Source organism: Sinocyclocheilus rhinocerous, unplaced genomic scaffold (genome assembly GCF_001515625.1).
Source record: "Sinocyclocheilus rhinocerous isolate Xijiao unplaced genomic scaffold, SAMN03320098_v1.1 scaffold1365, whole genome shotgun sequence".
In the NCBI taxonomy this organism is placed as follows: domain Eukaryota; kingdom Metazoa; phylum Chordata; class Actinopteri; order Cypriniformes; family Cyprinidae; genus Sinocyclocheilus; species Sinocyclocheilus rhinocerous.
In genome coordinates, this window is record NW_015628688.1 from 146,511 (window position 1) to 159,826 (window position 13,316).

Consider the following 13,316-nt stretch of genomic DNA (forward strand, 5'->3'; position numbering starts at 1 on the left):
GACACGTCCAGCACTGAGGTAAAGGAGAGGCAAATCTTCCTGGATTTCTATAAGAAATTTTTGAAGTTTGTTCAGATTGACACCTTCGTATAACTTGTGTTTATTGACATTTGTTTTGTCAGACAAATGGGTCATTCTGTGGAAGCTCAGTTCAGAAGAAATTTCCAAACTGTCTGATTGTTGTAATGGAGAAATTACATGTTGGGGCAGAAAGTCTTAATGTGTTTAGTAAGGGAAGGTGTATCAGGCCCTAGAGGTGAGCAATGTCACATTATAGTTGGATCAAGCATACTGTTGCCAGGTTTGTTATGATTTCAAACATAATAATGTGTAATGAAAATTTGTTTTAATATAATGATAGTTAATATTAAATATTGAAATATGTTGTTTTTATATTTAAATACAGCATTTGTTAGAGTGGTTGACCATCTCTTAAAACCCATGTCTGTGTTTGCGTGTTTTATGAGGATCCACCTCTAGACCCTCCTAACACCGTCCCAGAGCCAGACTCACAGTGGCTGGCTAAAGAGGGGGTGTTACTGAGTTTAAATGTCTAGATCTCTTCTTCAGGAGACAGCTGTCTTATGTACATGCACAAGGTTGAAGTCCAGGAAGGTGCGACGTAATCCGACCACCATCAAGACAATGAGCTACAACGTAACTTTACTTTCATATTTTTCTTAGATACTTATATTCCTTGTTGATTTTTAAAAACATAACATTAAAGCCTTTTATTTATGTTTTTTTTTTAAATCAGAGACATAAACAAAAGTATGTACAGAGTGGATATGCACTATTATTTTATTTAGTAATTCTTTTGCCGCTTAAATCCATTTCGCGTTTTTCTTTTAAAAAATCTCTTCTGGCTATGTCTGGGAATTGCACAAGGCAAGGTGAATGTGAATAGTAATTCATGTGTGTGTGATACTGAATCTGTGTAATGGATCTGATTCACCCTACTGGTCCTTTAGGTAAAACTTCTCTTGGGGGGTCGTCCAAGTCATGTAACAACATGTGTGGCATTGGTTATCCTGTTGTAGGACCCTTAAATATAATAATGAGAGTTCAGTTTCATTCACACAATGGATCAGCAAACCTAGTAATTTACTGTATATTCAAAACTTAACTGGAGTTTGAAGGTTTCACAATGAAAAAGTTCTTCTTTTATCCTGAGCTACTTGTGTATGCAGCATTTTAGGTGCATTCATAAGTGCGCTCACAGGGTAAATTGAGTGCATTTTTACTTGTGGGTTATTGTGATGTTTTATCAGCTGTTTGGACTCTCATTCTGACGGCACCCATTCACTGCTGAGGATCAATTGGTGAGCAAGTGAAGTAACATTTTCAAAACCTGTTCCAATGAAAGAACAAACTCATCTACATCCTGAATTGCCTGAGGGTGAGTAAATTTTCAGGAAATTTTTATTTTTGGTGAACTATTCCTTTACTGTGCACACAATGTACTTATTCTCTTAAAGAGATCCTGACAAAAGTGGCATTGCTCCGTCCTTTCTATTGTCATATTTGGCTCAGAGATGCCTTTGTAACATTTCTACTATTGTGTGCTTCTTAATACTCATCATGTGTGTGTTCTGAAACTGATCGGTCTCACCCTCCAGTGGCACCAATTACGGTGCACAGAAACTAATCAGCTCTAGAGATCGACCGATATATCGATTTACCGATATTTTCCCGATATTTAAGCATTTTTACAATAATCGGATATCGGTTTAGTAATATCGGATTCACCGATAAACGCCGCCATCTTGTGGATGTTTTGAGAATTGCGCGCAGGATCACCATTGCAGCGCGTCTGAGAGGAAACAAGACAACAACAACGGTGTGCACAGGTACTTGATTTACTGTAGTTCAGTGGTTCTCAACCCGCGGCCGTCACGAATTCAAATGCGGCCCACGGTGCTGAACACAATTTTAAAAAATTACTTTCAGTTTTACAATTCATTTTAGTTTTTACATTATTTTAAAAATGTTAACGACCAAGTGGCCAGCAGCAGACAGTGAGCATATGCTTGATCAATTTAGCCTTCTCAAATCATCACGACTTGACTAAAATAAAATCTATAGATATAAAACAGTTCAAGCATATAACAATGTTTAAACGTTAAACCTTGATAAATGTGCGCTGTATCCAATAGTTTGCGCAGAGAGTGGAAGGACAGAGACGCCAGCGCGATCACTTGCATTTTTTTTCAGTGGATTTCAGTCATTTATTTATCATTTATTTACTTTATAACAGTAAATAAATATCGGTTCTGCATATCGGTTATCGGGCACATAAACACGCAAATAATTGGTATCGGTATCGGTTATAAAATATCAGTATTGGTCGATCACTAATCAGCTCCTCTGCGATTAAACCCAGACATGCACATACACACACCATTGTGTGTCTAAATGAGATAAAGACAGCTACTGCGGTTTGAAAGTGGAGATGGCTCATGGATTTGTGCTCCCTCCTCCTGGATATGGGATAGAATTTCAAAGCAGGTCTGTTGAAGTTCATATGATGGCTCTTCATCAGATTCATGCCTAAGGCTTTCCTTGATATGGATTAGCTTGTCATTGTGTTTTGCTTTCATTTTCATTGCTAAATCATCATGTTTTTTTATGTGTGATGCTGGGGATGAAGTGATATTAAAATTCTGTACAATAAGCTGATAATTATTTATATAATAAATATATATATATATATAGATGTTCTCAATTGATAGAACTTGTGAATGACATCGTTCATTATGTTTGAAACTGCAGATCTCTGTGCGTAGTTTCAATGGTTGCATATTTGTGGATTACCTACTATTGTAGCGGGCTAAATCTGAGAGATGATGTGTAATAATGCCTCATACCGCCATTCAATGTCTACAGAGCTGCTGCATTTCCGAGAAAGGTCAACAGCCTGCAGAGAGATCGATATGGATAAGGAGTCTTCTCATGCTTACTCTCCCAGCCAGAGGGAAAAACCAGGATCTCTCCAGGAAGAGATCCCTGTTGGTTATGGAGTCTTTACATTTCTGCCATTTGCATTTGAATTGTTTCTCTAAAAAACTGAAATGTTCTGCTGGTGTCCATTAGCAGCTCTTCCCGTCTGCACATGCTGGCTAGTTTCTTTATAACATTACTTCAGCCTCCGGATACGGTTCTATTTTTGTATAGGAGGAAATGGCTGCAACCAATATTGTTCCTGCTTTGTCTCATTTATCCACCAGCTCCATTTTAACACCATTCTTTCTTGTTGCTGTGTTTTCCTGCAATGATCTAATGTAGAAGCGATTGTCTTTTGTATATCCTTATCGACTGATGCTATTTTCATCAATGGCCACGCTAACACTAAGCACCACCCGGGTTTGTTAAAGCTCAGGGAAGGTGGGACGACCGTCTTGCTGTCCATGTGGCCCAGTTTAGGATACTCTGTCTGTGTAGAAAAGACATGTGGTCATGGGAGTTGAGCCACTCAGAGCATAACGCTCCCATAAAAGACAAGCACACAGAGAGGCTTTTGTGTGAGATTTGTTGGAGGTCGTAGTGGGTGGTGGTTGAGTCATATTTTTGAGTGTGTATGTTCATCTGTGTCACTGGCTAGAGCAATTTTGGAGTCTAAATGGACCCGCTTGTTACTTCATGTGGGTCTCATATGTGACTATTTCACACTCTTTACAAGAGTCACATAATGTGCTTTGTTGGTGGTTAATATAAGATACTTGTATTCTCAGCAAAAGCAGGAGTAGCCACATCTAAGGTGCAGCCACCATTTACTGTTGTTCAGCTAATTTTTTTGCCAAATGCATACGTTTATGTAAAAGTGTTTTAGTGTGTTGATGTGGTTTCTTGTGTGTTTGGGTGGTTACTTATAGGCCCAAGTTAAAACTGTCCACCCTGGATTCTCAAAGATATTCTAGATGTGGTGCCTCCTTAAGTGTGAGTTTATGGGATATTTTTGCATGTTTTATCACCCACCAGACTAAAGCCATAAGTTTGATTGTTTACGAAAAATATATAAAAGTACCATTCAGATATTTGTGGTCTGGAAGATTTAGTTTTTGTTTTTGAAAGAAGTGTCTTATGGACACCAAGGCAGTATTTATTTGATCAAAAGATGGACAGTTAAACAGTAATATTGATAAATATTACAATTTAAAATCACTGTTTTCTGTTTTAATATATTTCAAATTATAATTTATTTCTGTGATGCAAAGCTGAATTTTCAGCAGCAAGTAAAATTTCTTATCAGTCTTGAAAACATTTGAAACATCTAGTTCAGCAGTTTTTTTTTTTTTGAAGCAGTTATACATTTTTCAGGATTCTTTGATGAATAGATGGTTCAAACAACATTTATTTGAAAATCTTTTGTAACGTTATATATATCTTTACTAACATTTTTGATACATTTTTTGCATCTTTGTAGAATAAAAATATCCCTTTTTCAATAATAAAAAAATATTTTTGTATGGTAGTATAGGTCAGACATTGTGTTTAATATATGTAGAGTTGGGAGTTTTCAAAAATAAGTATGAGCAATAGTTATTGTTGCCTTAGAAAATGCTGCTAATGAGGTATTCTGCCCTCTGGTTTGTCATAGAGTGTCCCATCTAAGAACGTGCTTAGCTTTTTAAATTTTTTAATGACAGAATTCCTCAAAGGTGCACCGCCTGAAGCCTTAAAGCACAGTTTATATTTACTCTCATGTAAACTGTTTTTGGGATTGCTTAAGATTCTCTACTCTGGCACTTGCTTCCTAAAATGTCATTGATTGTAATAACAGCTTAACAGCAGACTGCCTCAAAATCTCTTTATTCGTTCTTTTGAACCTACTGAGTCACACCAGACTTTACAAAGAGGTGGTAGAAGTAGTCTTCCTCCAACCATTTGCATGACCCAGTTGTTGCAGTACTCTATTTTCTCTCTTTTGAGCTGCTTGAGTTCTTATTAACACCACTAGCTATGATGCTCAAGAGCGTTTTCTTGAATGAATGATGGTAATTCTTCTCTGGGGCTTCAGAGAGAGTGTGCAGTGGCTTTCACTGTTAAACACCCATCACATATCAAAGCCATAGTATGGCCTCTGGTCCATTCCTTCTGCGAGTCCTACTGACCTAATAAAGACTCTCAGCCTCCGCTGTGTCCGTCCACACCACCAGCAGCTCACTAGCTCTGCCAGGTTAATTATTTCAATTCCAAACGCAGCCCTAGAGGCCGAAGAGACAGGTGACACACTAAATGCCCTTGGCGGTGCAGTCATAGGCTGTCAGCAGCTCCCTCCTTTCCTCATTTAATCTGTGTCTGTCCGGAGGGCGAGCGGACCTCCTTTACAGCTCTGACTTTGAAATGAGAGCTGTAGGGGTCGAGACGTGCACACAGATGCACTTACATTAATAAAACAGATACACATAGCTGTCTGCTTCAACTGCAAAAGAAATTGAACAAGACCTGAAATCGAGGGGTTATGACGTCATTGGCAGGCGACACAATGACACTATGGACACGCTCCGTGTCACTAGTTAAAATTGCTTATTTCTCTGGATTTAAACATTCTTCGAAACATTTGGGATAATGTAAGTACACAAGTCAGCAAAATATATAACACTGTTCTAGTGGTTTTTAGATATTTCAATAAAAAAATCTTTCATATTGTGCCTTTAATTAAACCATCAGTCTATGGAATGATTTTACGTTTTGGCATATTTGCTGCAAAGTTGTATAAATTTGTACAATTTGAGTCATATGAAAAGGTATGATGTTTAAAATAAGCATGAAGTTCCACCCCGAAACTTAACTGTCAGTGGGACATAAGCAGCGAATGAGAATGTATGAATTCATGGAAATTTGCCATTAATTTGTAAATGTAAAATGGATTTGGGGGAAAAACAAAATTGCTGTGAAAGTGTGTTGGGTATTACCCTCAATTAAACGAATACTACTTTTTGAAAAAGATGCACAATTACTTGATGAAGACTACAGTCATATCAGTAGCCAACTGAAAATCATTGCGAGAAAGTGATACTGCATGCACACTTCTAGTAGACGACGGACATTATATAAGTAGTTAAATTACAGTCAAGTTATTATTACATTGCAGCTTCTTCAAGTCAGCAGTCAATAAGTGCTGTCACATCTACCAATGTTCAGCAAATTTTCACAGTAAAAATCAAGTCATTTCAGTATTTTCAAAAAAGAAAAAAAAAGGGAGTTTTTGAATTAATAGACTCATACAGGAACACTGGATTTGAACAGATAATTGATTTTTGCATTTAGAGTAAAAAAAGATTTAATCTAAATGTGAAAAAAAAACACTCTCATTAGAATTCAGAAACATAATGAACAGCAGAATTTAACAAAATATGCTGTCACTGCTTATTCTCTGAAAATTTTAGCATGGTGATGGATATGACAATGTTAATGTATTTGGTCTTTGTGGAATAGATCTGCTTTGTTTGCTGAATTGCTGCTGCTGTTGGTTATTGCTGCTGCAAAACCAGCACTGGAACTTGCTACTGCCAATACATACGCCGATACGATGCTGTGAGTTTTTAAGACATACTGCTGCTGCACAAATAGCATATAAAATAACCCGTAGCAGATCTATACAGGTGGAGCTGGGGAGGGTGGAGGGTTTCAGAGGAGCTCTAAAGCACGCTGCGAAATGATCTAGTGAATGCTAACAAGCTTTTTAAATGTAAAGCACCAAGCTAATTGGCTGCGTATGCAACACGAACCAATCAGCTTGTGCCAAGTAGATTAATGCTGTGAATATCATCACTTTGTGTTAACGACCCATCAGCCTGCGCCATCTAGAGTTTCATGACAGAACTTGGCATTTATTTAATCCTTTTTGTTACATCAGAAGCATTGTGTGCAATACAACATTACATTAAAGATTTGATGTAGCAATACACTTATACTATTTGAAAAAAGTAGCTTGTTCTATCAAAAGCATGAGTTTGTTGTTATCTTTTTCTGAATGAAACTGACCTAAATGGCACAAGCTCCTTCCACTAGTGTGGTTATGTCTAAACGGAGCTGCAGTATTAGGTCAGTGTGTGGTCACTGCTTGCTTTGATGCTGTTTGACAGCTCGGTTTCTCCTCTCTGACGTCCTGCGCCGAAACACTATAAACTGTGTACGTCAAATCTGCATTACATGCATGCTGCTCTGCACTATACTCTCTCTCGCTCACCTGTTCATCATTCACAAAGGGAAGTGTATTGGTTTTCGTCTGCGTGGACAGAAGGATGTGGAGGAGGTCACAGTGATAATCGCTCATTTGTTTCTCCTTCCATCAGTATGAACGAGATCTAACTAGCTCATAACATTAGGCTTTATGTGGCTTCCTGCCGCAGAGAGCTGATCCTTGAATTTGAATTGCAAATGGTTGTGATTTTCTTCACTGGGTGTGTGGAAAGTGTGTTTGTGAATTGGTGCTCTTCCCCTGCTCATCAGCGAGGGTTCAGATTTGCTTAACTTAAGATTTGGTTTATTAATTTAGTTTTTTGGAAAAACAAACTTGAGGAGCTACACAGAGGCAGCTAGTCTTTGTAAATACAACCAGCGCAGTTGTCTAGTGAACAGCTGTGTAGCAGAAATGTAGAAGGGTGTGTGAGAGTGTATCAAAGCATTTTAACCCCACTCTATGTATAAATAGCCTAACCCACTGACCCACAGACACCACTACAGTTGACTGTTTATTTATAGTGGCGTGGTGTTGATTTGACTCAACTTCATTTCTGGAGTATGTGAGGCATTAAAGCTTATCTTAACGGTAACAATTCCCTTTTAGGAAGATTCTTGCAGCATTTAATATGTTATTAGTATTTGATAATATTTAGTCTTAAATTTAACACATCGTTATACCTTATAGGGAATACGAAGGATTTGTTTTAAACATAGCCTATCTGAGGAGTTGTATACAGTCTGAGCTTTAGCTCTTCAGCCCTGCCTACAGTAGTTGGGTCACTGGCATGAAATGACAACCAGAGACAGCAGTGTCCTGCAGTGTGACATGCTATACTTCCTATATATACTTCAACGTATATTCCTCTATATTTAAAAGTGTCCAATAACGACGTCACTTTAAAAAAAAAAAAAAAAAAAAAAAAAAGGCTATGTCAAGCTTAAAATGCTAGATGTTTCTCATTTGAGAATTAATATCTGTTACATAAATACGTTGAGTAATTTATGCACATGAAACAACACATTAAATAAGTGTTTATCTTGTAAATAATGTTGTTAAAGTGGTCATATGATGCTATTTAAAATTTTCCTTTCTCTTTGGAGTGTTACAAGCTGTTGGTGCATAGATAAGATCCCTAAAGTTGCAAAGACTAAAGTCTCAAATCCAAAGAGATATTCTTTGTAAAAGTTAAGACTTGTCCACGCCCTCCTAAAACGCCTCGTTTAAACACGCCCCCACATGTCGTACACCTCGGTTTTCAGACCGATGAGGTGTGTAAAAATTAACGTGTTTCAGAAAGGCGGGGCATAGAGGAGCAACAATAATGTACATTATGTGGAAAATAATGTGTTTTTTTAACCTTAAACCGCATAAACACATTTCATTACACCAAATACACAAAATAATGTTCTTTTTAGCAACATCATATGACCCCTTTAACTTTTAAACACATGGTGAAATAGATTGCAATTGTTGTGTGCTGTTCTTTAAAGATCTGATATTAAACACCCAAAATAGAAAAATCAATTAATATAAAAAAAAAGTCAAGCTGATTGTCATCCGTCTCTATCTAAAATGTTTTAAATAACATTTTACTAATTAAAGTTGTATTGTCATGTTAATTGAGAGACTACAGTAAATATAATAAAATGCATTCTTTTTAATTAATTTGTCACAATCTTAAATATAATCTTTCTCCATATAGCAGTATACATAGAATTTAATTTAATGTCCTGATTATGAAAAGAGTTAATGACATATTAGGCTATGTGTTTCTCTGCTTTAAATCAGAAACCAACCCCATGTCAACATCTTCTTCTTGTGATCTCATAGATTTGTGAGGAATCTTTAACGTTATGACTTAATCAATCAGTTGCTTTCAGTTTAATTGAAATTTTATTCCATCAAAGCTTTTACCTTGTTAAAAGAACTACTGTGCTTGCATTATGTGCATTAAGCATTTATTGCATCTTGGGGTTATAATATTGAAACATTTTGAACAGCTCAGGTTCTGTCATGAGCAGTAGAGCCGTGTTGCCTTAAACAACCTTTTTTCCAGTTTTTTTGTGGTCATATTAACTTGCTTATGAACAGTGGCCACATTAATCATAGTTTTAAATACAGTTTTAAAGCAACGGCACTGCATTGTCACATCAGGTACAACAGCTGCATAATGCATTCTTAACCTGCAGATCTGATGGCTAAAGTGGGTGTTGTATCATAGGTTGAGTTCCCTGAAAAAGCACACCATATGTAGGTTGATTTCTCTGAAAATTGTGAACTATTATAATTTGATTTGATGACATTAGTGGTGCACTTACACACTTGACCTTTACATTTTCTTTTGAATCACATTGTAGAATATTATAGCAGCAAACTTGACAAAGTTATGATCTCATCCCACATGCGTGACTGGCTTTTTTCTCTAAACATTCCATGATACTTTTTAATAACACTCTGAATATTTCCATAGACATGTGATGCGTGTTTTGAAAGGAACATAATGTCTGTGGACAGACTCAACCCTTAAAACCTCCCAGACGTTAGCAAAATCTCAAATAACACTGCTTTAAGCCTCGGATCCTCCTGTTTTTCTCTAGAACTAAAACAGCTGACTGCATGATTTGCCAAAATTCCTTTATATTTTATAAATATAGGTGATGTGTGTAATGTTCAGATATTTAAATCTCAGGTGGTGGACTTCTGTGTGTATATATGGTAATTCCATTTGAAAAGTAAAAGCATGTGGGGACGTATGGAAACACTAGACCCAGTCTCTCCTCCAGGACTCTAATGTTCCTGAATTACATCCCTGTGTGTCGTCTGCCCTGTTATCAGGTCTGAGACCTGCCGCCTGCCGTACATTCCAGCGCACGTGTGCACACAGACACACTATCATTAACCCCTCGAACCCCACCTGGAGGAAACCTCAGTGCTGCTTCCCTACATCCACCCTCTCAGTTAGTGCCTCTTCATGTCTCGTCTCAGAGGGAGTTGCAGAAGTGTGGTCATCTCCTCGGAGCGCCTGCTTTAGCTCTGCGCTAATGAGAGGGGACAGTGGGAGAGGACGTCAAGCCCCACTTCGAGAGCAAAGACTTCACAGTCTCAAGTTTCCTTGAACAATAATGAATCAAAGTGTCGTTTTCCTCATCAGTGAGGTGCAGGAAAAGAGTGTTTGTGTTTTCTCTCTGCATTAGGTGTCTAGACCAGTTGTCTGAGGAACAAGATGTCATGTACCTAGTGGAAATTTTGTAAAATTGTCAGACACTGTTAAACTTTCCATAATGTAAAGAGATACTTTAATATTGTTATTTTATTTTTTTTGTAGTTACATGATTCGCTGGTAAAGGGCGTCAGGGGAGAATGAAATCAATGTCAGTAGCCTTGAAGAAAAGATTAGATGTTTTTAGTTCCCCAGATGCCAAAGAAGCAGCTTTCCACACAGCCTGTGCAAAGGTGCTGCGTTTCTAGTTGTTTTGGTTTAGATGGAAATAGAAGCTGAAAGTATGTGCTGCTCCCGGGCAGCCGCTCTGTCCCACTGTGAGCTGGTTTTGGAGTCTCTAACTCTTGACTTCAGCTGCTACCTAAAGCCAGTATGACTCAGTCGCATGGATCACACTGCTTTTATCTGGCATTTTCCATAATACGGGTAGAGATTGTTTTTGTTTTTTAAAGCAGTAAATGCATGAATTCTTTGGAGTGCCACCTTAGATATTTTACATAAAATGTTTAATATTGAAATCACATCTAATTGTCTGGACATAAAATTGGTTGAATTGACGTTAAATTCATTGTAGAATTTTTTTTTCATTGTTACATGATTCAACTCTTTTGCCCAAGTTACTGTAAAAAAAAACAAAAACAAAAAAAATATTTTTCTTTAATTTATAGAAAATGTAGGTATTATAAATTCACCAATAATAAACCAACTTTTATTTTCAAACTAACTTGTCTCTACTAAGTACATTTTGAATACGAAAACGGTTACTTTCAACCCTGTTAATAATTGTAGAGTATGTTATTTCTGTTTAATATTTGCTATAAATGAACAAAATTGTTCAAATGCCTTAGATTTGGTAACAGGGTTGCAAAAATGGCAAACATCATATAAAATAAAGAGACATTTTCTAAAATGTAATTACCTATCTCACGAACCAATTGTTGAAAATGAATTTCTATTTTGTACCCTTGTCGTGGATAGTGGCATTTATGTGGCACTAATGCCTAACACAATAGAGGATCACTGGGCTAAACTGTGGTCAGTCTATCCAAATGTCTCATTTTCAAGGGCCGGTTTGTGTGTCTGCCTCCTATCCAGCCCTCTAGAAAGGGTGTGATAGTTTTGATTCTATTCATAACATGTACAAACCAGGATCTTTGTTTTGGTTTGGAAGAATGGCCTTTGGCTGACTCATGAGCTATTTCAAATGTAGATGCTGAAGTGGTGTTGACCTTAGCAGACTTTTTCTACTGAATTCTGTTCCGCCTTGACCTTTCAGCACCATACAAACTGACTGCTCTGATTGTACTGGTTTCATGAAGATAAGAAAAGAGCAAGTGGGTACAGGAAGTGATGGAATGATGTCAGAGCACCCACAGGAAAGCACGTAATGGAGGAGTGCAATGTGCTCTTATCTACCCATTCAGTGTGTTACCACAAAACTTGTTTTATTTGATTACATTGTTATTGTTCAAAAGGTTGGGTGATAAAATATTTTAATGGTTTTGAAAGAAGTCTCTTATGCTCACTAAAGCTGCATTCATTTGATCAAAAAACTGTATCCTGTAAAAAAAGGAATATTGTAAGATACTGTGAAATATTAGTACAATAAAAACAGTATTCTATTTGAATATATTTTAAAATGTTATTTTTTCCCGTGAAAAAGCTGCATTTTTAGCAGCTTTTACTCCAGTCTTCATTGTCACATTATCATTCAGAAATCATTCTAATATGCTTTTTTATTTCTTATTATCAATGTTGAAAACAGTTCTGCTGCTTAATGTTTAGTGATTTCAGAATTCTTTGATTAAAAAGTTTAAAAGAACAGCATTTTTTATTTTATATCATATTTTATAAATTTCTTTACTGCTAAACAATTTTAATGCATCTTTGCCAAATAAAAGTATTAATTTCTTTTTAAAAAGTCTTACTGACCCCACATTTTTGAGTGGTATGTTATATTATAATACACTTTTTTTTATCCTCTTAAATTTATAGATTTACATTGTAGGCTCATTGATAATTAATTACTTCTGGATGCTTTGTTACTGCAACTCACAGCCCTCTACATCCCTCAACAGTACTAAATGGGTTTAGTGTAGCATGGCAAGTGATCTACATTTGAAAACAGTTCTGACCAGCTCTAGGCCATGTTTGCATGAGCTCAAATTAGGCTAATCTTTGCCGTTGATGAACTGCAGGTCATTGTGATGTGTACACTGGCACTTCTGCCAGCCTGGCCCATGTTCAAAGCTTGTGGGTTTGCTTGAAAAGAGAATGGGCGACAGTATTGATTCATAGTGTGGTGCATTATGTCTCTGAGGATGAACACAAACCCCCCTGCTGTGTGTAAATGGGGCCTCAGCTGGACTGTCCTGTACCAGAATCATCATCTTTGATTCCATTCACTGTCTACTGCAGAAACTCCTCTTTCTCCTTACTCATTAAATTTAATGGTTGCATCAGCAAGACTGCCTCTGATCTGTCTCTGTACGGTCACTGAATAAGGGCCCCTCATTTCCCTAAGTGCCCCGAGGCAGACAGTGTTGCCCCCTTTTATCCCAGCTAGAGTTTATGCCTTGGCTATATATTTAACCTCTGAGATACGGCTGTGATATTAGAGAGGCTTGGCTGATATGGCTTTAGTACACTCTTAAAAAATAATGGTTCTTTTTTGGCATCTGTGAAGAACCTTTACATGAATGGAACCTTTCAAATGCACATAAGGTTCTTTAGTGGAAAAAGATTCTTTAGATTATTTAAATGTTCTCCATGTTAAAAAAAATTGTTGTTTTGAGAACTTTAAACTGAACGGTTCTTTGCGAAACCTAGAATGGTTCTTCGATTGCATTGATACAAAAACACCTTTTGGAACCTTTTTTTTTTTTTTTTTTTTTTTTTTTTTTTTTT

General features: G+C 36.9%; 1 protein-coding gene across 1 annotated transcript in view; it reads left to right on the forward strand.

The window, feature by feature from the left end:
• The first annotated feature begins 10,335 nt into the window (after positions 1 to 10,335).
• Positions 10,336 to 13,316, forward strand: part of LOC107738113 (ras-associated and pleckstrin homology domains-containing protein 1-like) — a 46,555-nt gene continuing 43,574 nt past the window's right edge. Inside the window, exon 1 of the mRNA XM_016549802.1 lies at positions 10,336 to 10,642. Coding sequence (XP_016405288.1) covers positions 10,550 to 10,642 — 93 coding nt within the window. The 5' untranslated portion in view covers positions 10,336 to 10,549. The remainder of the gene's footprint in view (positions 10,643 to 13,316) is intronic.